This window comes from Piliocolobus tephrosceles, chromosome 11, assembly GCF_002776525.5.
Source record: "Piliocolobus tephrosceles isolate RC106 chromosome 11, ASM277652v3, whole genome shotgun sequence".
NCBI lineage: Eukaryota > Metazoa > Chordata > Mammalia > Primates > Cercopithecidae > Piliocolobus > Piliocolobus tephrosceles.
Window position 1 is genome coordinate 86,710,969 of NC_045444.1, and position 24,848 is coordinate 86,735,816.

General features: G+C 41.1%; 2 protein-coding genes across 4 annotated transcripts in view; both read left to right on the forward strand.

Annotated features, from left to right (window-relative positions):
• The window catches only part of SGO2 (shugoshin 2), a 53,716-nt gene extending 50,382 nt beyond the window's left edge, over positions 1–3,334 (forward strand). For 2 of the 3 annotated variants that reach the window (XM_023218397.2, XM_026454502.1), the window contains exon 9: positions 3,002–3,334. In XM_023218397.2, coding sequence (XP_023074165.1) covers positions 3,002–3,017 — 16 coding nt within the window. In that variant the 3' untranslated portion in view covers positions 3,018–3,334. The remainder of the gene's footprint in view (positions 1–3,001) is intronic. The other variant, XM_023218406.2, reaches the window with a different exon arrangement.
• Positions 3,335–5,382: 2,048 nt separating this feature from the next.
• LOC111546911 (aldehyde oxidase 1) overlaps positions 5,383–24,848 on the forward strand; it is an 88,638-nt gene continuing 69,172 nt past the window's right edge. Inside the window, exons 1-6 of the mRNA XM_023218417.1 lie at positions 5,383–5,663; positions 13,031–13,088; positions 15,170–15,266; positions 18,984–19,092; positions 21,554–21,680; positions 24,197–24,258. Of these exons, the coding sequence (XP_023074185.1) occupies positions 5,619–5,663; positions 13,031–13,088; positions 15,170–15,266; positions 18,984–19,092; positions 21,554–21,680; positions 24,197–24,258 (498 nt within the window). The 5' untranslated portion in view covers positions 5,383–5,618. The remainder of the gene's footprint in view (positions 5,664–13,030; positions 13,089–15,169; positions 15,267–18,983; positions 19,093–21,553; positions 21,681–24,196; positions 24,259–24,848) is intronic.

The window sequence follows — 24,848 nt, forward strand, 5'->3', positions numbered from 1 at the left end:
AGTTTATTTATTAACTTTTCCAAAAAATCAGGACTTTGATTTACTAATTGGATCTATTTTTCTGTTCTCTACCTCACTGATTTCTGCTTCATATTTATTATCTCCTTCTTTGTGTTTTCTTTGATTTACTTTATTGTTGTTGTTTTCTTATTTCAATTTATCATTTTTATTCTTTCATTTATATAGATAACAGTGTTTTATGACCAGGCACAGTGGCTCACACCTGTAATCCCAACACTTAATAGCCAGGCATGTTGGCATGTGCTTGTAGTCAGTCCCAGCTGCTACTAGAGAGGCTGAGGTGGGAGGATAGTTTGGGCCTGGTAAGTTGAGGCTGCAGTGAGCCATGATTGTGCCATTGCACAGAGAAAGATCCTGACTCAAAAAATTAAAAATAAAAATAAATAAATAGAACACAAAAAACAAATTTTAAAAATAAGTATCTTTTGCAATCAATTTTTCTTTGATCAGTGCTCTCAATGTATCTTGATTCTGATACATAGTGTTTTCAATGTGGTTTAAGTTTCTTCTTTTCTTCAGGAGTTATTAGGAGGTTTTAAAAATTCCAGGTAGATGAACCTTTCTGGTTTTTTGTTTTTATTTGTAAACCTAGTTTTATTGCATTTTGGTCAGAAATTATTTATCGTAATATTTCTGCTTTATGGAAATTGCCAGTATTTTCTTTGTGACTTACTATAAGATCAGCATTTATAACTGTGCTGTGAGTGCTTGAGAAAAATGTGTATTCTCTATAATCAGGATCTAAAGTTTGATATATATCCATAAGACTTACTGTATTTATTATGCTGCTTAGATCTTCTCTTTACTTATTTTTTGTAAATAAGTGATCTGTTTTGTACTAAGGTTATACTAAGAGTCGTATATTAAAATGTATTGTGTCCTGTGTTTCCATGTATCTCCTGTAGTTTTTGCTTCAGAAAGGTGGTTCCTCTGCTTTTTGCTATGTAAATATCATAATTATTACCTATTCATTTTGGATTGTGGCCTTTTTTATATTAAAAAGGTCCTCATTTCTTATGTTCAGTGCTCTGGACTAAAGACTTAAAGTCTTTAAGAGATAAAGACTTTAAAAACATATTTATGTGACCTTCCTGATAACTCCTACCACTCCCATCTTCAGTACCTATGAAGATCATTCCATAATAGCAAGCAGCTTTGATTAGGATCTACTTTCATGGGAGATACTAGAAGCTGTGATATACCTAGTGCATACCATTTCCAATCCAAAAAGAAGGAAGAAAAAAAGTGGCAACTGGGTGGTCATCACTCAGAATTTATACTGAATGTTGTGACTTTTGCTTTTAAAATTTTACCAGCTGAGCTGTGTAGCAAATCATCTGCATGCACTGTACATCTAAACTAAAATAGAACATTATTTCCTTACAGCATTTTCCTGTGTTTTATTTAGAATAGGTACTTTTCACAGGATTAATTAAACTATCTAATTACTCAAGGCAGTGGTATCACACTGGCTCTGGAGAGGAGTACAAAGGAGTGAAAGAGACCTTTCCACCTAATCTTGTATACCTTTTTAATTTGGGACCATGTCTATGTAGTTCATCTAAAAACCACACTTACACACATGCATGTAAAATATAAATAAACTCTATATCTTGAAACATGATGTATTAGGTGCATGAATCCACCCTCTTACTGAAAAAATAAAATTATTGGGTAAAATACTAAAAAACGTACCTTGAACGCATTTCTTAGCTAATGACTATTAGCTAACCAATGTTTCTTTTAGTAGGAAACTAAGAAAAGCTCAGATCAAAGATCAAATGAGAGCAGGAACTCAGAGGGGAACTGATCTTATCCTGAAGATATTTGTCTAACTAGGTGAACCTAAACATTTCATTCACAGCCCTATGGGGCTAGGGACAGAAGACAAATCCTAGGGTTTATCCAAAATAAAGAGTCTATTAGATCTTCTTCCTCAAAGTTGATCTACTTTCTCAGTAGAAGAGCAAACTAAAAATAACCTCCCCACTAGCTTGCTCAGCCCCAGGGAATAACTTGGGTGCTGAATTGAGGAAAAAAATCTTTCCTTAGAATTCATAACCAAAATACAGCCTTTATTACAGATTATAGCTGGAATTCACAATATTTCGAAGGCACAAAAAAATTGAAGCTGAGAATTGAGTATAATTAGTGCATGAACTGTAGTGCCCTGTTGTCTATTAGAAGCAAATATTTTGTAGGGAGTTGTCCATCTCACACCTCAACATGTTTTTTGCACAGCCAAAGTTCCAAGGAAAAGAAAGGGCTAGCTCATAGTTAAGAAAAACACTACATACACAGGGGAACAAGGCATCAGCAGAAACAGCAAATCAGACACAGAATATAAAATGCTTAATGTTTAAATAAAAGAGAGGCTTGAAAATGAATGAAGACGTTGAGTGGAAAAAGTAAGTCACAGAAAAACACCTACAGTATGATTCCATTGATGTAAAGATACCTATTAAACATAGATAAAACCAAACATTATACTTTTTAGGAAAGCAATACACAAGTGCTTAAAACAAAAACCGTAAAGGAGTGATAATACAATTCAGGATAGTGGTCCCTTTTTCGGGGAGGAGAGGGATGTGATCAGAAAGGGGCACACTGGAGGTATGGTAATATTTTGTTTCTTAACTTGGGTGTAGGAATATGAGCACTTACTTTGTTTTTAAATTGTATATTTTCCCATGTTCTTGAACATATGCTAAATTTCTAATAAAAAGGAACTATGTAATAAACGTAATATATAAAATCTGTTGATTAATTTTTCTTAAATATTTGAAATTATTTGAAATACTCTGATAGTGAGAACTATAAGATTTCAGAAAAAATAGAGTATTTCAAATACTTAACAAAGTTTATGGTTTAAGGAAACTTCTTTTCTACTGATATGATGAAACAATTTTCTTCTCCATGCATCACAGCAAAAGCATTAATTTTGGGTTGTTATTAATCTTCCTTTTTTTCTACTTTGCAGCAAGATGAGAAGATGAAGTGAATGTATGGATTCTGGTTTTTCTGAATTTTCAAAGCATAAGGAATCAAAACAGAAATATAACTAGTATCAAGAAGATGAAGTGCTTGATGAAAAGTTTGTTTTTTTTGGACTTTGACGGAGTGTTGATTTGTCCATTCTTAATATTTATTAATAGGTATATGTGCATAAAATAGCTATTTTGTAACATTAAGCTTTTTAAGTCATTTTGGTCATCATATAACAGTTTCTTCCTGTTTATTTAAGCTTCTTTTTACCTAGTAGCCGTTAACCAAACAATAGCTATTAACGTTTTAACCAAATAAAATGTGTTAAATACCTTTGCATTGGTTATCTTGTATACTAGTCTGTCTTGTTTTGCTGTGTGTTTTTAATCCATTCAATATATGTGGACATCTAAAAGGGTTTAAAAGCCACCTCCTGCCCTGGCCCGTTTTCTCTCCCTTCATTCTTCTATTTTCAGAAATACATGTTGAATGTCAGCTTCTGTATTACTTCTATTATATGTAATCTGATGACTTAGCGGAGGAGATTAACCTTTCAGGCTCTTTTGAATTTGGTTTTTATAACTTTGTTTTAAAGATCACTTACTCTTCCAGTAATAAGTAGTAAAAAACTTATTCATATCTGAGATCAATACACAGTTTATTGAATTCAAATAACTACTCAAACTCTATTCCACCTAGATGGAAAACTTTTTTAGACAGTATCTGACCACTAAAGGGTGGGCCCAGAAATCTGCATCTTAATCAGATGCTTCCGGTAAGTCTGTCCTTGGATTGTCCTAGTACCACACTTTGAGAGACTGCAGGAGGGGTACAGAGTGTTGTAGGAGTTTAGTCAATAGCTCTAGTGAAGGATGGATAGTTTTATTCAAAGAATCCCGGTTGATGAATGAAGAAGAAAGACTAGAATTAGAAAAATTGCAACCCCCTATTAAAACTAATGGATGTAAAACAATTAGGTGAAATGTTGATGATGAAATTCATTACAAAGGAATAACCCTCTGAACCCACGGATCAATGTTAGCATCATTATGAATGAAACAACCAGACACCATATGCTTCCTGCTGTGCTGCAATATTAAGTATATGGTACCACCTATGAAGTGTTCTTGCCCTCTCCCCACAAAAAAAAATTGAACCTGAATTTAATCAAAGCTTTAGATCTAATATTTAGTGCACAGGAAATAAGTAGAGTAGAAAAACCACCCAGGGAGAGCCACATTCAAAAAATGTTTCATTTAAATAGGACAACTGACCTGGTTTCTTTTTCAATATGTTAACAGTGTTAAAAAGTCTGCTTTCTATCAAAAGAGACTGATGAGACCGCATGCAAATACATTGCACAGCTCTTGTTTGAGTCAAAGAAGTGTAAAAGACATTTTTTAGACACTGAGAAATGGCATTGCAACTGACTAAAAGAATGTGTGTGTTTTTGAAGTATTTAAGGCTAAAATATGTCCAGGATTGGCTTTTAAATACTACAAAAAATGGAGTATGGCAAAATGTTGACCATTGTTAAAAGCTCAATGAAGGGCAGGTAGATGCCAGTTGCACTCTTCACTTTTATGTACAAAGTTTGGAAAATTTCACAACAAAATTTTTGTGTTTACATAAATGAAGTAACATGGGAAAATGTTCTAAGGTATGGCGAGTGAAAAGAAGCCTGGAAAATAACTAGTTTAATCCCACTTAAGTTTTTAAAGGTGTACATGTTTCAAAAAGTAAGGATAGACTAAAGTGAATGGTGGTAAGTTCTAAGTTGTGGACTTAACAGGTAATCTTTATTTTTATGCTTTGCTGTATTTTCCAAGTTTTTTTTTGTTTTGTTTTTTAAAGTTTTCCAAGATGTTTTACATCTCTGTTCTTACTTACCAGATAAACTTGGTTACTGGATAAACTGTAAATAGTGATAAAATTTTTAAATTTATATCAAGGTAGCTCTTCGTTTTAAAACCAGTAATTATTAGGTTGGCACAAAATTAACTGCAGTTCTTGCCATTGGAAGTTATGGTAAAAACCGCAATTACTTTTGCGCCAACCTTATATTTCTAGAAGATCAAGTTGTAAACCTTTTTGTTTTCCCTAAGATCCGCTCCTGCAGAGTTGGAATAAATATGATTGTTTACACTTAAGAGTCCAGAACTACAGCAGGCCTGGTTGGAGGAGAGGTACTACTGTTCCCAGACTTAAATCCAGCTGGAACACCACCTAAAATACCAATAACATAAGACCATCAAAAGCAATGTCCCAGGACTTACAGTGTTTGCTAAGACGCAAGAGGGTGTGACACAGACGCTCAGCGCCACTGGCGAGGAGATGAAGGGGTCGTCTTCATCTTCGCCGGATGATTTCCGCCCGCATAGAGGGCGCCAGTGACGCCCACACACGTGCTGGTGTCCCGGGAAGAGTTTTCCTGGCAATGAGCTCAGGATGGATCTTAATCAAGGCTCTCTCGGTCAGGGTGTGGGTTGGACTTCAGGCTCCAGCAAGCCCCGCCCCACACGGCGGGTCGGTGCCGCCCGGTCCCAGGTGCCCGCTACTTCCCAGAACCGCCGCCTCCCGCTCTGGGCCCTCGAACCAGCGCGAACACCACAATGGACAGCGCGTCCGAGCTGCTCTTCTACGTGAACGGCCGCAAGGTGAGCGCCCGCGGGCTGCCCCTGACCCCAGACCCGCGGCCCGGGCCGTGGCAGAGAGGAGCCCCGGTCGTTCGTCCCATCTTTTCGTGCCCGCCGCTTAAGGCGCTCAGGCACAGACTGGCTTTCTCCTTTAACAGCGGCTTTGCCTTCGCGTTCCCACGCCGCCTCCGGGGCAGATAAAGGCTGCGTTTTCAGGGACTGTCCTGGATCTTTGGGCCCCCAACTTCCTCATATTCCCCTTTCCTCTCCTTCCAAGGCTCAGAAGCTGATTACCAAACACACGCCCTCCCTAAACAGTAAGATAAAAAATATTCTTGCCCATCAAGGTCAGCACTCCCAAATCTTCCTTCCCTCAATCCCAGCGGATAACGGGAACGTCCCCAGTACATTGAGAGCAGCCTACAGAGAAGGCTGAGCCTCAGCTCGCAGGGTGTGTTTGGAAGCGCAGAGAGCAACTTAGATTCCGGACAAGACCGTAGGGACGAACACATTCAAGCCACCCCCATCGTTTCTCAAATGAAGAAATCGTTACTTTCCAAAGTCACAGCTAGTTCCTGGCAGAGTTGAACCCAAGTCAGGCTCTGGGGGCTCCGAGGTCCTCACGGGGTCCACTGCTGGGTGCGGGCTCTGTCCCCTCAGAAGCTGGGCTCGCTCTGCGCAACCCAAGGGACAGTTCCAGGCAGTGTCCGATGTCTGGGAGCAGCAAAGCCCCGTGGGCCTCCTTTGAAACACCCCCCTGAATGTGAGCATCAACTCTGCTCGCTCTTAATGTTGTTCCAGTTTCATTGACATTACTCTGAAGGAGGAAACTGAGGCAGGAAGGTTAAGGAGCTCCCTTAAGAGCTGTGGCTCACGTCTGTAATCAGCACTTTGGGAGACCGAGGCAGGAGGATTGCTTGAGCCCAGGAGTTCGAGTTTAGCCTGGGCAACATGGCGAAACCCTGACTCTACGAAAACAATAACCAGGTGTGGTGGTGTGTGCCTGTAGCCCAGCTACTGGGGAGGGTGAAGGGGGAGGATCGCTTGAGTCTAAGAGTTCAAGGTTACAGTGAGCTGTGATCACACCACTGCACTCCAGCCTGGGCAAAAGAGTGAGATCCTGTCTCTTAAAAACAACAAAAACAGAGCTAACAACCAAGCAAGAGCAGTGGCACCTGCTTTCCCTGGTGCTCGTGTTGGTGCCGGTTCACTCAGAGCCACCTGTGACCCCTGCTTCTGGCTAAGGGCAGCCGCAACACTTTTCCTGATGGGCACCAGCTGCCTCCCCTGGAAGCTAACCAGGGTGAAGCATCAGGCCCTAGTTGTGAGGCCTGTTCTAAGACCCTGAGCCTAATTTCATTTGTGGTTTTGTATTATGTTTCTTAAAGAGGATCCCCCAAATGGTATGGTAGGCCCCTCAAAAACTGCCTCTGCTGCCCGGGTTCCACATTGGATAAGATGAGCTTGTTTTCCCTGATCTGTAAAGGGGATCGTTAGGACCCCTTCACAGGACTGCTGTGAGGGTGAAATATGACAATGGGGTGAGGTGATTGACATGTCATTTTTTTCCTTCTTTTGTGTAACAGAATGATATAGTAAACACAACACTGGTTTTGTTGTTTAGACAAACAAGTCTTCAATTCCAATTCTAATTCTGATTGAGAAAAATCTATTTTTATTTTTATTTTTTATTTTTTGAGATGGAGTCTCGCTCTGTCCACCAGGCTGGAGTGCAGTGGCGCTATCTCGGCTCACTGCAAGCTCCGCCTCCCAGGTTTCCGCCATTCTCCTGCCTCAGCCTCCCGAGTAGCTGGGACTACAGGCGCCCACTAGGGCGCCCGGCTTTTTTTTTTTTTTTTTTTTTTTTTTTTTTTTTTTTTTTGTATTTTTAGTAGAGACGGGGTTTCACCGTGGTCTCGATCTCCTGACCTTGTGATCCGCCCGCCTCAGCCTCCCAAAGTGCTGGGATTACAGGCGTGAGCCACCGCGCCCGGCCCTGATTGAGAAAAATCTAACCTCTCAGAGGCCAGTTCCTCTGTTAAAAGGGGATGATACCACTTACTTCATAAAGAGTGATCATGAGCATTCAATCCACTTCTTTGTTAAGGGCCTGCCGTATGCCAGGCAGTGTTCCAGGCTTATGAGATACAGCAGAGCACAGAAATAACAAGTCCCTGTGTGCATGGAACTTACATTGTGCTGGGGACAGATAGCAAGCATATAAATACGTGGAAATGTGTAATGTCAGGAAGTGAGAAGTGCTAATATAAAAAATAAAGCACAGCGTGGGGACAGAGAGTGTGCAGGATACTTAGAGGGGATGGGTGTTTTGGCCTGTCTGAAAGGGTGGCATTTGAGCAGTGACTGGGATGCAGTGAGGAGCAAGCCATGCAAACATCTGGGAAAGAGCATGCAGGCAGTGGGAATGGCAGGTGCAAAGGTCCTGAGGTGGAAGGATTTCTGTGTGCTAGGGCGGTAGGGTGGTGGGGCTGGCAACATGGGCAGGGGCCAGATTAGGAGGGCTTTATAGGTGATGGTAAGGGTTTGGGTTAAATGAAGAAACAGGGGTTTTGAGTCTAACATCTCCTCACTTCTCCTTTCCCCACTTCCAAACAAATATTGGGATTTTTAACGTAACGGCCAACAATAGTTTGTGCTCTATTGATTTTTAAAATTAGATAAGCTTGTTCTTATCTATGGACTCACTTTGTCTATGGGCCAAATGTCCTGTGGTTATTTGTAAAGTATAATCTGGAGATATCGATTCTGTTTTTGCAATTACCCATTAGAATAAATTGTGTTAATCTTTCCCTTCCCTTCTCCTCCCTTCTAAATTCTGTTAGGTGTGTGCTTCAGTACTAATAAACAAGCCTAATTACTTACATGGAAAGAACTAGAATAAGCTTTTTTTTTTTGAGATGAAGTCTCACTCTGTTGCCCAGGCTGGAGTGCAGTGGCGTGATCTCAGCTCACTGCAACCTCTGCCTGCCAGGTTCAAACAATTCTAATGCCTCAGCCTCCTGAGTAGCTGGGACTATGGAACTAAAAGCACCCACCACCACTCTAATTTTTGTATTTTTAGTAGAGATTGGGTTTCACCATGTTGGCCAGGCTGGTCTCAAACTCCTGACCTCAGGTGATCTCCCTGACAGCCTCCCAAAGTGCTAGGATTACAGGCTTGAGCCACTGTGCCCAGCCTAGCATAAACTTTGTGGTTCCAGAGAGTAAGAGATTGTTGAGAAGAGTGTGGAGAGAAAACCCACCCTAGAAGAGGGCTTTTGAAGTCAAACGCAATCTCTGGAATTAAAAACCCACCTTTGAAAAAGAAGCTTAGAAGTGAAGCCACTTAGGAGACAATAAGTGACATGATTGGCTTCTATTCTGCTTTTTGCTAAATTTTCTCAGGTCACCAAAAGTTGTCCTCAGACAGAAGGTAATGACATCTGGAGGCAAGAACAGTGCACGTTGGCCAGGGACCTAGTTGCAGAGAGTTTTCTGAAATCTTATTCACTCTACCAAGGCCCCCAGAAGAACAGATGACCCATTTAACATGGAGTTTAAGGGAGGAATAGCCCATGAATAAATTCTACCATAGATGCCACATTCCAACCTCAGCTTAGGAAATGAAGCATGTCATTTCATGAGGCAATGAGGTGTGGAAATCAAAGGTATGGGCCTTGGAACTAGTCGGGGATGGGTTTGAATTCTGTGCTATCTGCTCTGCGACTTGGACGTGGCGGGTCTGGGGCCTCAGGCAAGGTACTTAATGTCGCTGAGCTTCTGTTTTCTCCTTTGCAAAATCTAGCTAATAACAGAGCCTTTTCCCTTGAAATTGAGGCTGATTAAGTTGCATGGAGAGTGGTTAGCAGGGTACGTGTACACAGTAGACACTCAATATGTGGAAACAATTGTTACTGTCTGGACTAGAAAATAATCTGTTTCATTAGTAGAGCCAGAACCTGCTTAGAGGTGTCAAGGATGCTAAGAAACAGTCATCCTGCATTATTTGCACAATGAGCATAGACTTTTGATATTGCTGTAGGAATCTGGAAAGAGCAGTTTATTGGCTAGCATTCTCTAAGGTTCTTGGTTTACAAGGCTGAGAGAGGAAATTTCTGGGCTTCTGGAACGGCTGTGATGATTCGGAGAAAAGTGGACAAGGTGGAGACAGCTTAGGCAGAAAGAAGTAACAAGCAAAATGAATTTCAAAAGCAACCTAAAGCTCAGGAAGGTGTGTCCTCATGGCTGTTCCCTGAGGCTTCTTTCTCTCCTCTGAGGCTGCTATGGATTACTGTTCTTCTCTACTAACTGCATCTCACAACATACACCCCTTTCTTTCCTCCTCTTCTCCCTCTCAGCCTTGGCCCTTCACATGCACCTCTACCCCTTCCTTATTTTCTACTCTCTCCCCTTTTATCTCTCTCTTCCTTTCTCTTTCTGACCCTGTCTTGGATCTGGCAGGGCCTCCTCAGGCACTAGTCACTGGCAGTACACAGAGAAAAGTGATTTCTTAACCAAGTACGGCATGAACTTGGACTCTCCCAAAAGGGCTGGCAGTGATACACAGGGGCAGATTCCACCCTGATTCAAGGCTATGCTGAGATGAGTACATGCAATGACCCTGACCAGAGAACTGGCAACATCTCTCAAATCCAGAGTCAACCAGAATAACTGTTACCCATCCCCTCTACACCTCCTAGCCTCCATCTGAGTTCTAACCTCCCTGTTTTCATTCCCAGAGCTGCCAGGACAAGATGCATGCTAGATCCCTGCCCTCACTTCCTCCAAATACAACACTCACTATATCAAAACAACAACAACAACAACAACAAAAACACATTTCAAACTGGCGGGACTTTGAGCCAGATTCCAATCCCTTGAACATTTCCTGGAACACATACCCAAACAAGCATGACCACCTTCTTCCATGAATTCCTTCCTCAAATGTAGAAATATTCCGCAAGTCTAAAGTGCTATTCTTTACTAACTAGGCTACCCAGACCATGTCTATTCATTAAAACGGGGCTTCTGTGGTTTACCATCATATCTAGGAACAGACACTGTGAGGTTGGGGCAGAAGCTTTATGGTATTATCTGAGACCCAGGTTTCTTCTCTCTTTTTTGTCTCCTGCCATGAACATGTTGCCTCATGGTCTAAGATAACCGCTGGGATTCTAGCCATTTCATTGCTATTCCAAAGTAGCAGGAAGAAAGGACAGGAGAATGCATGCCAGGATAGACAACCTACAGTTTCTGCCACCAATAACTTCTGTGTTTTTCTTTATTTTCCATCTGTTCAGATGCCCAAGTCTGTGAGAAATTATTCATTCCTTCTTGGTATCTCATACCAAATCATACATAGCATGTTCCAGTCATTCATTTCATTGCTTAACATTCATTACATCCTGTGATATATCCCCACCACCAAGCTCAGTGTTTGGCATAAAGAAGAATAGCAGAAGATGGCCTCTCTCAGGATTGAGATAGTCTTGTACACACACAAATAATTAAGATACAGTGTAAAAAGTGTCATAAAAGAAGAGGTGAAGACATCAGCCATGGGAACAAAGAGGAGGATGGTTACTTAGAGATGGGGAAGGGTATTTTAGGTGGCAGCACTCTCCATAGAGAACATCTGAGCAGGGTGGTGAACGGATGACACACAAAATTCTGCCAAGAAGAGAGGACAGATTTTCAGGACAGAGGGAAGCTTGCATGCACATGCAGTGAAGGTGAAAGTCCAATGTACCCCCTGGACTAGCCAGTTCATCCATGTGGCCTGAATTCGGATTTCTTCTTGTATTCTGGAAATGGTTGGCTATTAATTCACCTAAGATCCACTCAGTCTACTCATTTAAAAAGCACATTTTCTGGTTCCCCCTACCAGAAATCCTGATTCCATAGGGGTTTCATTTTAACAAGCATCTCCGTGATTCAGGAATTCCCAGAATGGCAGTTTGGCAGCCAGAAGCCATGTTAAATTAGGCATATACATGAGATGATCAGGCTTGGGTTTCACAGCAGTCACTCTGGTCATGGTGCAGAGGACATTATTGCGGGTACCAAGAGTGGAGGCAGGGAGACCCATCAGGCAGGTGTTATAATCATTCGGACAATAGATAATATGGGCTCATGGGTAGTGACAGTAGAAGAGAAAGAAGTTTAGAGTATCATTGGAAGCCCAAGTGGAAGAACTGATTGTGGTGGACTGGAAAAAAAAAGTTGAAAATAGCTCAGGTTTTTTAGCTTAGATGACCTAGCAGATACTGAGGCCATTAAACAGTTTAAGGAAAAGAAGGGAAGGAGTAAGTTTGAAAAATAAAATAAAGAGTTCCATTTGAGAGCCAATTAAATTGAAGATACCTGAGAGGTCCCCCATATTTTTTCTTATCACATACACACACACAAACAGACACACACACACACCAATTTTTCTATATTGCAGACTCTTCTAGGGCACACATCTGACCTTGGTAATTGGCATATGCCACACCTTGCCTGGTGTATAACCTTTTAAAATTGAGGGTAAGGCAGCAGCCCTAGAATAAGCATATGTCCACTCCTCACCTACTACTTCCCAGTAGGGAAAATTACTATAATATGGTGAAAGATGAATTCAGCTTCTGAAATGGCAAAGCAAGTCATGCTTCTATGTGTTCTGTGAATCTAGAAGAAATGTCAAATTTTTAGTGAAAAAAGAGAAAACATGATCACTGTGGAAAACATAACCAATCATGACATTTTGATGTCATCCTTGGGAAAAGACAGCATGCTGTTCTGCTGTTATGCTGCCAGGCTGCTCCCATGAACTTGCCTAAGTGTGTCCTTGCTGCACAGTCTTTCATCACTTAACATACACGTTTTATCTTCCCCTTTGTTTATTTGATTGGGGCCATGGCTGGTTATCTTTTACTGGAAACCACAATCATTTGAACAAGATAAACAAGTCTTTTAAAAAATTAACTATATCAATGTCCTAGAGGCTATTCTATTCCAGCAATTCCCCTCCCTCCTTTCTTTTCTTATTTCATCTACCCCTCTCCAGTATGAACTGTTCTACTAATGTCTTTACTCTCACCTGCTTTAAACTTTCTAGAAAAAAACTAGACAGGAGGTAGTGTTCCTGTTAGCGGAAACAATTGCCTTAGAGAACAGCAATAACTCAGGACCAAGGACAGCAGCACAATTGTGGTGGGGCTCAAAATTACACCTAAAAGAGGTGGTTTGCATATCACAGGTGTTCCATAAAGCTGAAATCTACTTGAAAATATGAGTAGAAGGGCTAATTAACATGCATTTCCCTCAAATTGGTGTAATCCTACCAATGTGAATTTCATATTAGCTCTCTCAACTTTGTATGCCTAACTCTTATTTTCCCTTTGGTATAGGTGATAGAAAAAAATGTTGATCCTGAAACAATGCTGTTGCCTTATCTGAGGAAGAAGCGTATCCTTTTCTCTACTTTGAGTGTGTATGTGTGTGCGTATTTGTATAACTCCAATTTCCTCATTAAATGACATTTCAAGTATACATAAGAGACATTGAGATATATTCCCTACTCTCATGGTTTTATGCTCATATTTGAGAAAGTCCTATAGTTTTATAGGCAGGGCACGAATGTGGCTGTCAGAAGAACCAAATTTTTTCCAGTATCTGTATAAAATGGAGAAATTAGTAATGGAAACTTAATAGACGTTAAAAGGACCTAAGTAAGCGTTCTTTAGAATTAAGAGTCACAATATTTATACTCTGTCCTTAAAGACCAATTATTATGCCCATTAGGAAAAGAGAGCACAGAAGTCACCTGAAATGAAAGTAAAAGAAAAATGGAAGAACTAAACCTGAAAATGTTATCCTAGAAAAACTTGCCAAATAAAACCATCTAAGGAATGGATTTTTAGCTTGCTATGCATGAACTCCAGTGAGTTACCAGAGGGTGAAGGACACTATAATTATATGCAAAATTATGTTTCAATGGGAGTGTGTACATTTATTCCCCCTAGAGAGAGTAAAATTACCAAAAGAGTATACAACTCCAAAGCATCAATAATTGTTTTTCAGACACATGAATATGTTTCTGAAACATGTTCATGAAAGTCATTCAAGAGCTTTAGACATAAAAATCAATGAACATGACTTCCTGATTATCCACAGTACCTATGTGTAATATTTAAAGTTTGGTTCGCTGTGAATGACAGAAAACTCCACCTCATGGCAAACAAGATAGAAGGTAGGCGTTTCTTTCTTTCTCATTGTGTTAGTTCAGGTTCTTCAGGATGTGGACACCAAAAATGAGATTAAATGTGCAAGGATTTTATTAGGAGAAATGTCTGTGGGAAAGGAAGTAGGGAGTGAATCAGAAGAGGCTTAGGGAGCCATTTGATCACCATGTAAGTCTGACCCTGGAGATAAGGTTGAGTGGAAGGGCCCTAGACTGCTGGTCAATCTAAGGCATGTTCTTCAGAACCACTGGGGATGGTTGACAAAGACTCCATGTCTCTCTGTAGCACTAAACCATTGGTGGAGAGGCATGGTCTTAGTGAGAACCATGGGAGGCATGGTCTTAGTGAGAACTGGAGTGATCAGTATTAAAGTGCAGCAACGGGGTCCCTTGGTCAGTTACCCTCCATGTTGAAGGGAGGTCTGTGAGGCATGTGTGCATGGCTATCACACTTACATAAAGGAAGCCCACAGATAGGTGGATCAGGGCTGGTCAAGCAGTGTCACAACGTTGTTGAGGAATCAAGCAGCACCTTCCTCAGCACATAGCTTTCTCCTCACCATCAGAGATGACCAATGGAGAGCCAGCCCTCATATGTGAATTCCAGCAAATAGAAAGAAGTAGTGAGCAAAGAAAGAAGCACCCCTCTGCTTTTAAGGAGACTCTTCTCCTGGAAGTCATACACAACACTTATAATTACATCCTATTAGCCAGCACTGTTAATGACCCCACCTAGTCACAGAGGAGGCTGGGAAAGTCTATTTTTTACTCTGGGAAGCCATAGTGTGTGGCTAACAATTGGGGTTTCTATTTCTGAGGAATAATGAGAGAAGAGATATTAGGGAACAGATGGCAGTTTTTGCCACTGAAAGGCAGAGAAATACAAAAACATGGATAACATGGCATGAATATTCCAAGAATTATCTACAATTTAATATTTTGCTTTGTGTCATCAAAGACAGAGATAAGGATGAGAATAAATGTACAATGTGTTCATACCTTCAAATACTCAAGCCCTTACATATATAGACTCTTCTTTTTTCAGTTTGGCCCTATTTTTGGCAACCTGAGGTCCAGTTGTTTTCAAAGGGAGGATACAAGATATAGCACCCAAAGGGAAATCAAGAATTTACAAGATTATTATAGCTGCTATAATAGTAATTATGACATAAACACATTATTTGATGACTATGTATTGAACTTAACTAGCATTTAAGAGTCTGTGATGTTACTGTCTCCTAGTGGCAGGGCTATTCTAGAAAGAGAATTACATAACACATATGATCTTTAACTATACCTCTTCCAGTTCGACTCACGGGAACTAAGTATGGCTGTGGAGGAGGAGGCTGTGGTGCTTGTACAGTGATGATATCACGATATAACCCTATCACCAACAAGATAAGGTACCATGCAGAAAAGTCCAGATATGGTTGAAATTTTTATAATTTTGAATTTTGTTATATTCCTTCATTTGGTAAATATATTTTGAGTACCTACCATGTGAAAAGAACTGGCCACTGGGGGTACAATGATGAACAAGACAGACACGGTCCCAGGAATATGAATGTGTTGAGAGAAAAATGTAGCATCAGTGAGGATAACATATGGTCAAAGAATTCCCCATCAAAGCCAGGCACAGTGGCACACATTTCTAGCTTCTTGGGAGGCTGTCAAGAGGATTGTTGAGTTTGAGTCCAGCCTGGGCAACATAGCAAGACCTTGTCTCTAAGAAAAAAAAATCCCCTGTCAAAAGTTGAATGGCTGCCTAACTGCCTGTCTGGGGAGGAAAGGCAGGGCTGAAATTGCAGGGGAGGATAATGCCATCATCACATTCATATATTACTCTTCCAGTCCCTAACTTACCTCCTTCCTCCCATCTGGTGCTTTCTCCACACATCAGCCAGAGTGACCTGCTTTAATTATCATCAGATCAAGTCATTCTCATACTGAAAAGCCCCCAATGACTTCCCATTATGTTTAACATCTGTTTATGTTTGGTATTTATCCTTCTTCACATTTTCCAAGTTTCTTGGATCTGTGTGTTGATGTCTTCTGGAAACTTCTCAAGGCATTATCCCTTCAAATATTTACTCCGTGCCACACATTCTTCTCTCTGTTCTTCTGGGACTCCAATTATGCTAATTTTAGACCATTTTACATCATTTCACAGATCTCACTTGAAGGCTAAGGATCTGAGCACTGGTGAGGTTTCAGATGTCTGCTGTGTTCCATACCAAACTACCTGCTGTCTGAACTCTGAGAGGTTCCTCCCTGCTTTACAGCCTGGTTGTCAGCTTTTTAGTTCACGAGGGATTTCTCTTTGCTTACCTGTCTCACCTTCCTAGCCTCTAGGAAGTGGCGACTACCCTATACTCTGTGAAGTCTGAGTACGTAGAGTTTCAGTTCTCCTCTCTCTCCCCCAGCCTTCTTTGTTTAAGGACCAGTATGCTTGGAAAGTTTATTTTAGCTCTGCTTCCCTGCCTATTTTTGGGAAACTACCCCTGGAACTCAGTGATCTCTGGTGGGGAAGAGATTGGAGAGAATGCAGCGCAGCTTTATATTTCAATCTGTTGTTATCAGCCCACATGCAACCATTCAAAGTTTGTTGGAAGTTGGTCTAGTTTCTCCTTATTCCTGTTTAAGACAGGTTCCTTTTCCTCCTTCAACTTCAGGAAGAGAATAATTGTATCTCAGGGATGAGAACAACTGTATCTTCTCTCTTATGAAGAGATTGTCACAACGGAGTTTATTTATTTATTAAGTTTTGCTCATAAAGTTTCTTTGTGTACTCAGCATCTGATGAGCTTTGAAAATATGTGATTATGTTCCTCGTATGGTTTACTTTGGTTTTTAGAATGAGAGTGGCAGTCTCTTACAACTTTCTACCTCTAAACTGAAAGCTCGCTTGCCTTTGAATCAGTATCCAAACTCTGTACCTTTGCTATCAAGCCTTTACCATTACCTACCTGGCCTCTGCCTGTCTCTCTAACCATGAGTAACACCACTCCCTTTGCATTCACTATGTTCCTGCCTCACTGGACATTTTTCTGTCCCTCTTCCTTTTCTTAAACATCCCACACTTATTCCTGCCTCAAGGCCTGAGTATTTTGTTCCACTGCCTTTCATGTCTGGCCCCTTCAAATCATTCAGATTTTACAAAAATGTTGCATTCTCAGTCGTCCCCAATCACCTACTAAATAGCTGTGCTCCCCCTCACCTTCACAACTCTCTATTGTGTTAGCCTATATTAATGTATTCATAGCACTTCTCAACATTTCAATTAATGTATTTTTGTGTGTACTGTCCATGTACATATGTGCTGTCTTCTTTCACACTCTACAAGGGTAGAGATTTTATCTCTAGAACACACATTCTACAAGGGCAGAGATTTTATCTGTCTTGTTCACCAGTGATTTTAGCAATGAATTTTAAAGTTCCAATGTGGAACTCTGCCTGGCACATAGGAGGCACTCAATAAATATTTGCACTTATTTATAAATGAATAATGTCTTTCAGTCTTTCTTTTGTGTGTATACATATGGAAGCATACTGTACATACTGTTTAAAAGTCTGTATATTTTGTTAATTTCTCCTTAATATCTTATAATAATAAATTCATTAATGGCTGTGTGTGTTCCATCCTTTGGGCGTACCAAAACCACCCTCCAAATACTGTCCACTTAGATTACTTTTAGTTTTTATTAGCATGAGCAATGCATCAATTAACACTCCTATAGATATATTCATGTTTATGTCTATGATTATTTCCTTATGATATATCCATAGAGGTGGAATAGCAGTGTAAAAGAGAGTGTGCATTTTAAAGTGTTTTTTTATGTCTTCCTGTGAAATATCTCTCAGCAGTTCTCAGGGAGAACTCAATTTCCATTCTTACAAACAGTACGAGTCTCATCTTCCCAAACTGTTGGTACTAATAGATATTATAAATATTAAAAATATTTATTATTTTCTTTGACAAAAATTGTGTTTCTCATTGCTTGAGTCTCTCTTGATTTTTAAGGTTGAATACTTGTTTCATGTGTTTATTGGCCATTTATAGTTCTCTTTGGTGAATGAGAACATTTAGGAGACATTGTGAGTTGGACATTTTCTAGCAGTGGTTCTGTCGGATTGAGGAGTTCTGGATCCCACACCCTGTTTCTTCTTCCGAAGCTTGGTATCACTTTTACTTTATTGCTCAACCAACCCCTGGCCTAGCATCTATCTGGAAGATGGAATGAGCTCTAGGTGGGTGTGTTCCCAGACAGATGAGGTCTGGCTGCTTGTTCTTGTGATCTAAAAACAAGAAGCAGAAAGACTGGGAAAGAAGAGAGTTTGTTTCTGCAACCAATTATAGGGAGAAGGTCTAAGTAACTCACCAGACCAACTAAACGTTACCAGATTTTTCCTAGTGCTTATATGCATTCAGTGTACCTACAAGCCAAAAGCCAAAATGTTTCACTCTATCTAATCCTTAACTAGGGCCTGGGGTCTAGACAATTACTTCAGAGCCTTGGAAGAATTACTTCATCTAAAGTGGGTCCTGGTACAAGGTGTACAAGGTGTATAAGAATGTGTCCATTATTTTAATGGAACTCTAAGTTCTGAGGAAGCCCAGGTAGGCTCTTAATGGCCTTGTTTTTACATTCTGGCCTTTGTACTAAGGCACTGGTTTCTCCAGTTCTTTAATGTTTAACTTATGCATTCATCAGCATGACAGTGAGGTGTTGGTGAAGGCTGGCTTCTCTGGTTGCTAATGGAGACCTGGCCTGCCATAGGTGGGTGGTTACCTGTGGCTACAGAATGTCAACCCCTCATTCCAGCAAAAACCATCAAAGTTGTAACCGCTTTTGATAAGTAGACACCATTCTGGAATTAGAATTAGGAGGCCTAATTTTAATCCTGCCTCTGACACTCTGGCTGTGACCCTGAGTAAATCACTCTGATCCTCAGATTTCACTTCTATAAAATGAGCCTGGGCTAAGGAGGAAATGTATGTGTAAAACCTGGGGACATTATACAAAAACCTGCCACAGTGGAGAAGCTCAATGAATGCCTGGCCCCTTTCCCACTGGATGTGACATAATTTGTAATTTGTGCTTTTCTTTTGCATTCTGAAGGCATCACCCAGCCAATGCCTGTCTGATTCCCATCTGCTCTCTGTATGGTACTGCCGTCACCACAGTAGAAGGCATAGGAAGCACCCACACCAGAATTCATCCTGTTCAGGTGAGGATGTGCCTCTTCCTTATAGGGTTTCTGTGCTTTAGAAACCTCATGACATTGAGTCCCTTAAGAGAGTGGAGCAGCCTGGGGACTGCTGCCTTGGCCACTCCAACAGATACAACCTAGCTGGGAACAAAAGTGAAGGCTGGCGTATTGGGATATGTGAGTGTCTTTAACTAACTTCTTGGAAAGATGCTTTCAGAAGGCTAGAACACTTTTTCTTCTCTAAGAATGCCCTGACATTTGTGGGTTTGTTTTCTGTGTTCTAATTAGATGGGACCTGTCTATTTGATGTCTTCTAAACTCATAAAAAACAAAAGCCAGGTACAGTGGCTCATACCTGTAATCCCAACACTTTGGGAGGCCAAGGCAGGTGGATTGCTTGAGCCCAGGAGTTTGAGACCAGCTTAGGCAACATGGAGAAACATGTCTCTACAAAGTACAAAAATTAGCCGGGTGTGGTGGTGAGCACCTGTAGTCCTAGCTACTCAGGGGTGCTGAGGTGAGAGAATCACTTGAGCCTGGGAGGTTGAGGCTGCAGTAAACCATGACTGCACCCTGTACTTCAGCCTGGGTGACTGAGTGAGACCCTGTCGTAAGAAAGAGAAGGAGAGAAAGGGAGAGACGAGGGAGGGAAGGAAGAAAGGAAGGGATGGAAGGAAAGAAATAATGAAGGAAGAAAGAGAACGAAGGCCGGGTGCGGTGGCTCAAGCCTGTAATCCCAGCACTTTGGGAGGCCGAGACAGGCGGATCACGAAGTCAGGAGATCGAGACCATCCTGGCTAACACGGTGAAACCCCGTCTCTACTAAAAATACAAAAACTAGCTGGGCGAGGTGGCGGACGCCTGTAGTCTCAGCTACTTGGGAGGCTGAGGCAGGAGAATGGCGTAAACCCGGGAGGCGGAGCTTGCAGTGAGCTGAGATCCAGCCACTGCACTCCAGTCCGGGCGACAGAGCAAGACTCCGCCTCAAAAAAAAAAAAAAAAAAAAGAGGAAGAAGAGCCATGTGCATTGAGGGATATAATTTTACTGTGTTTTTTTTTTTTAATAAAGTGGAAAATAACATCATCTTAAGGCTGAGTGAAAATCTCAGCTACCAAAAAGCTTTGTTATACTTAGAGCTTGTTTGGAAGACAGATGATAGGAGTTGCAAATAAGTTTTTTGGCTTTTCTCCTAAAGAAGCACCTTGTTAGAGTTTTAGCCTTAAGTAAAAAAGCATCTTCAGACACCTGACTCTTTATGTATATATTGTCCATAAGAATGCCATTTCTAGGCTGGGTGCAGTGGCTCATACCTACAATCCCAGCACTTTGGGAGGCTGAGGTGGGCGGATCACGAGGTCAAGAGATCGAGACCATCCTGGCCAACATGGTGAAACCTTGTCTCTACTAAAACTACAAAAATTAGCTGGGCGTGGTGGTGTGTACCTGTAGTCCCAGCTACTCAGGAGGCTGAAACAGGAGAATCACTTGAACCCGGGAGGTGGAGGTTGCAGTGAGCCAAGGTCGTGCCACTGCACTCCAGCATGGCAACAGAGTGAGACTCCATCGCAAAAAAAAAAAAAAAGAAAAGAAAAAAAAAACACACACACACACAAAAGCCATTTTTACTTGTTTTTATCGAAGTTAATGGAAGTTAATGAAGATCAAATGTGAGGAAAGATAGAAGAAGGAAAAGATAGGAGCAACATAGAAAATGACCCAAGTTCAAATTTTCTAGATTTGAAGGAATCTTGGATTCTATTTATTTGAAAGATCATTACCTAGAGGGAGAGAATTTTGCCTGGATCATGATGAAATATCATTAACTAGGGGAGGAGAATTCTGCCTGGATGCCCATGTGAGACCTGGTCATACACAGGCATACAATACCCTTTCATTTCCTTATTGACGTGGAACTCCCACAATGTTACCAGAAGACAGCTTCCAAAATCGACTTGAACCTTAGAAGTTAGACTCCAAAGCAAAAATGCTAGAGGGAGGGAAAGGTAATAAAAGCATTTTATTTTATTTTTCATTTTTTTTCACTTCTCAACTTGAGTGTAATTTGGTTTATTTCTCTGAAGGATTTCCTTTATCTCAGTAATTCACAACCACAACTGCACATTGAAACCAACCATCTGAGAATCTTTAAAAGATGTATGCCTGTGCCCCATTCCCAGAGACTCTGTCAGTTGGTTTGTGGTGCTGTATGGGGCTTGAAATCTTAATATTCTCCTGGTGATTCTCAAAAGTGGCAACCACTGCTTTAAGTGAAGCTCAAAAGCAGATGAGGCCCAACCTCACAACAACCCAGCCCTCGGGAGGGAGGCGCCTGGAATGAGAAGGGCTCTCGGGGGACTCTACTGCAATCTTAACACGCAGACAAATCACCTGGGGATCTTGCTAGAATGCAGGCTCCAATTCACTAGGCCTGGGATGGGGCCCAAGATTCTGCATTTCTAACCCTTCCTGTGCTTCCAGGAGAGGATCGCCAAGTGTCACGGCACCCAGTGTGGCTTCTGCACACCCGGGATGGTGATGTCCATCTACACGCTGCTCCGGAACCACCCGGAGCCCACTCTGGATCAGTTAACTGATGCCCTTGGTGGTAGGTTATATGAGCATGCTTTTATTTTTTAATATTTATTTATTTATTTACTTAGAGACAGAATCTCACTCTGTTGCCCAGGCTGGAGTGCAGTGGCACGATCTTGGCTCCACTGCAACCTCTGCCTCCCAGATTCAAGCGATTCTCGTGCCTCAGCCTCCCTGCAGGCTTTTATTTTTTCACGATGATGATAATGATAACAACAGCTAATATTGGATACCTTTCATTTGCCACACACTGCATTAAATACTATTTGAAGATTATCTCATTTGATCCTCACAAAAACTTTATAAGCAGACACTATTGTTATCTCCATTTCATAAATAGAGAAACTGAGGTTTGGGGAGAGTGATTTGTTCAAAGTTACATCCCCAATAAGTGGAAGAGCTGGTTTGTTCAAATCAGGATTCAAACCAGACCCACACATTGCATTTGGCTGATGTATTTCTGAAGTCTCTTGTTTTTATAACCATTAAAAAGCCAGTTATTCATCAGCCCTTGGGAATAGTCCTGTTATCTCTACGTGCTGCTCGGTCACCACTCTCCCTACTGGGTGAGTGGGTGCTTTCAGGACCATATTCAGCATCAGAGGGCTGGTGATGGATACAGCATAAAGTCAGAGGCAGAGATCTTGATACTTACTGCAAAGAACTGTCTCTATCCACCCTAGAGCGTTTTTGTCAAGTTCAGGAGCTCAGGGTGCATGTGGCAGAGGGATATCCTCATCAACAAGATTCTAAACAAATTTTTTAAGTGATGCCCTCTCAAGTCCTATTTCTGGTGAAGTTCTCCATGGCTGCATTTGTCTTTGTCTCAGGCCTCCTGAAGACCTCCTTTCTCTGCTAGAGAAAATGAGCCTAAAGCTCATATGTACACTTACTCTGCAAAAATTTTCCAGTGAAAACCAAAACAAATGGATGTAGAAAGGAGTGACATTGCTCATAAACTGTCTTCTGCCTGATTTCCTGTAGATCTTATGAATTTGATTTCATGGCTGTTTATGATGTAAACAAGTGATAAGGGGTTCTCAGATTTCAGGGTTCTTAGATCACACATGAGAATCTGTGGGTAATGAAGATTCCTGGGACCCACCGCTGGAGAGTTTGACTCAGTAATATTGTTTCTTAAATAAGACTTCAGATTTAGGGGTGGAGGAGGAACACCGGACCACACTGTGAGAGAAACGCTGGCCTAATGATTTATTATAAATACATAATGTGCCCAACTGCTTTCACAGTTCAATAACTACCTTTGCTGCTGTATAATAACTTTGATCTTTCTATCAGCTGAAGTTTAGAGTGCTTTCTTTTTTTTCTTTTGTCACAGTAAGTGTTAAAAATCAGGAGTTTTTTTCCTTAGAAAAAGAAGTATAGCTTGCCATTTGCAGCAACATGGATGAACCTGGAGGACATTCTGCTGAGTGAAATAAGCCAGGCACAGAAGAACAAATACTACATGATCCCACTTATATGAGGAATCTAAAGTAGTCAAAGTCATAGAAGCAGAGAATAGAATGGTGGTTACCAGGGCCTGGGGAACAGGAAAACAAAGATGTATTAGTCAAAGGTAAAACGTTTCAGTTATGCAAAATGAGTAAGTCCTAGAGATACTGTACAGCATAATGCTTATAGTTAACACTGCATTGTATACTCAAACATTTGCTAAAAGGTCAGATGTTATAGTAATCACAAAATAAATGAATAAATCAATGGTGGGAGGGAACTTAGAGGTGATAGATATGTTTATAACATTGACTGTGGTGATGGTTTCATAGGTGTAAGACTTATCTCCAAATTTACCAAGTTGTACTGCTTTTTGTATGTCAATAACAGCTCAATAAAATGGATTTTACTTTTAAAAAAAAAATTAGGCTGGCCGAGCACCGTGGCTCATGCCTGTAATCCCAACATTTTGGGAGGCCCAGGTGGGTGGATCACCTGAGGTCAGGAATTTTGAGACCAGCCTGGCCAACATGGTGAAACCCCATCTCTACTATCAATACAAAAATTAGCCTGACCTGGTGGCGCATACCTGTAGTCCCAGCTACTCAGGAGGCTGAGGCAGGAGAATTGCTTGAACCCAAGAGGTGGAAGCTGCAGCAAGCTGAGACTGCACCACTGCACCTGCAGCCTGGGTGACAGAATGAAACCCTGTCTCAAAAAAATAAATAAATAAGTAAATAAATTATTTTAAAAATAAGGCTTAGCTCTTGAATGTGACTGTAGAGCAAGTTTTTGGCTTGAAATTACTGTGTTGTTTCAGCACCTGTCACAAGCAGAAGGCATAACAACTTTACAGGAGAAAGTACAAATACCTGAACTTTTAAAATCTGCCTCAAGATTCTTAACGAAATATTCCAAGTTGCTGTTGAAAAAATCTGACTTTGTAGATTAGGTGGCCTAAAATGGCAAACAGAGCTTTCCTCTGTGATAGGGTCCTTATTTCCATCACACTCCTGGTAGACTGTGCCTCTATCTGGGTCACTTGGCTAACAGAGCTGTGTTTTTCTCCTTCAGGTAACCTGTGCCGTTGCACTGGATACAGGCCCATAATTGATGCATGCAAGACTTTCTGTGAAGTAAGTGGAAAGGACCACATGTTTGAGTATGCTTTCCCCAGTGAAACGAAATGGTAGGAGTTGTCAGTGATTAGAGGGGCAGCATCGTGTTAATACATGGTTATTTCTTATCTCCAGGTTTCTACTGCTATTTGTTATTTGATCTTGAGCAGGGCACTTACCCTTATTCATTGAGCTTGCCTTCGTGGTCACATAATGAACACCCGAGCATTCTGACACACTGGCTGTGTGTCATTGCTTCCAGGAGGTCTTTCCTGACCTTTTTGCCTGGGTCAGGTACCCTGGCCTGGTGTTCCTGTAGCCCTCTGCAAACATACGATGGGTATACACATGTCCCATCACAGCCTTGGTCACAATGTTGTGCAACTGATCATTTGCTATCCCATCTCTTCACCAGACTGTGGGCTGCTTCACAGTAGAGGCTGTATGTCTCCAGGTCCAGTCACCATACAGTCACTGAGTAGCTACTCAATATTTGTTGAATGAATAAATGAACAAACAAAGTTGCAATGAAGGATGTAAGATTGCCCTTTGGAAGCTAAACAATGAATTCAGTATATCATAGATAAGAACAGTGATGATAATAACAA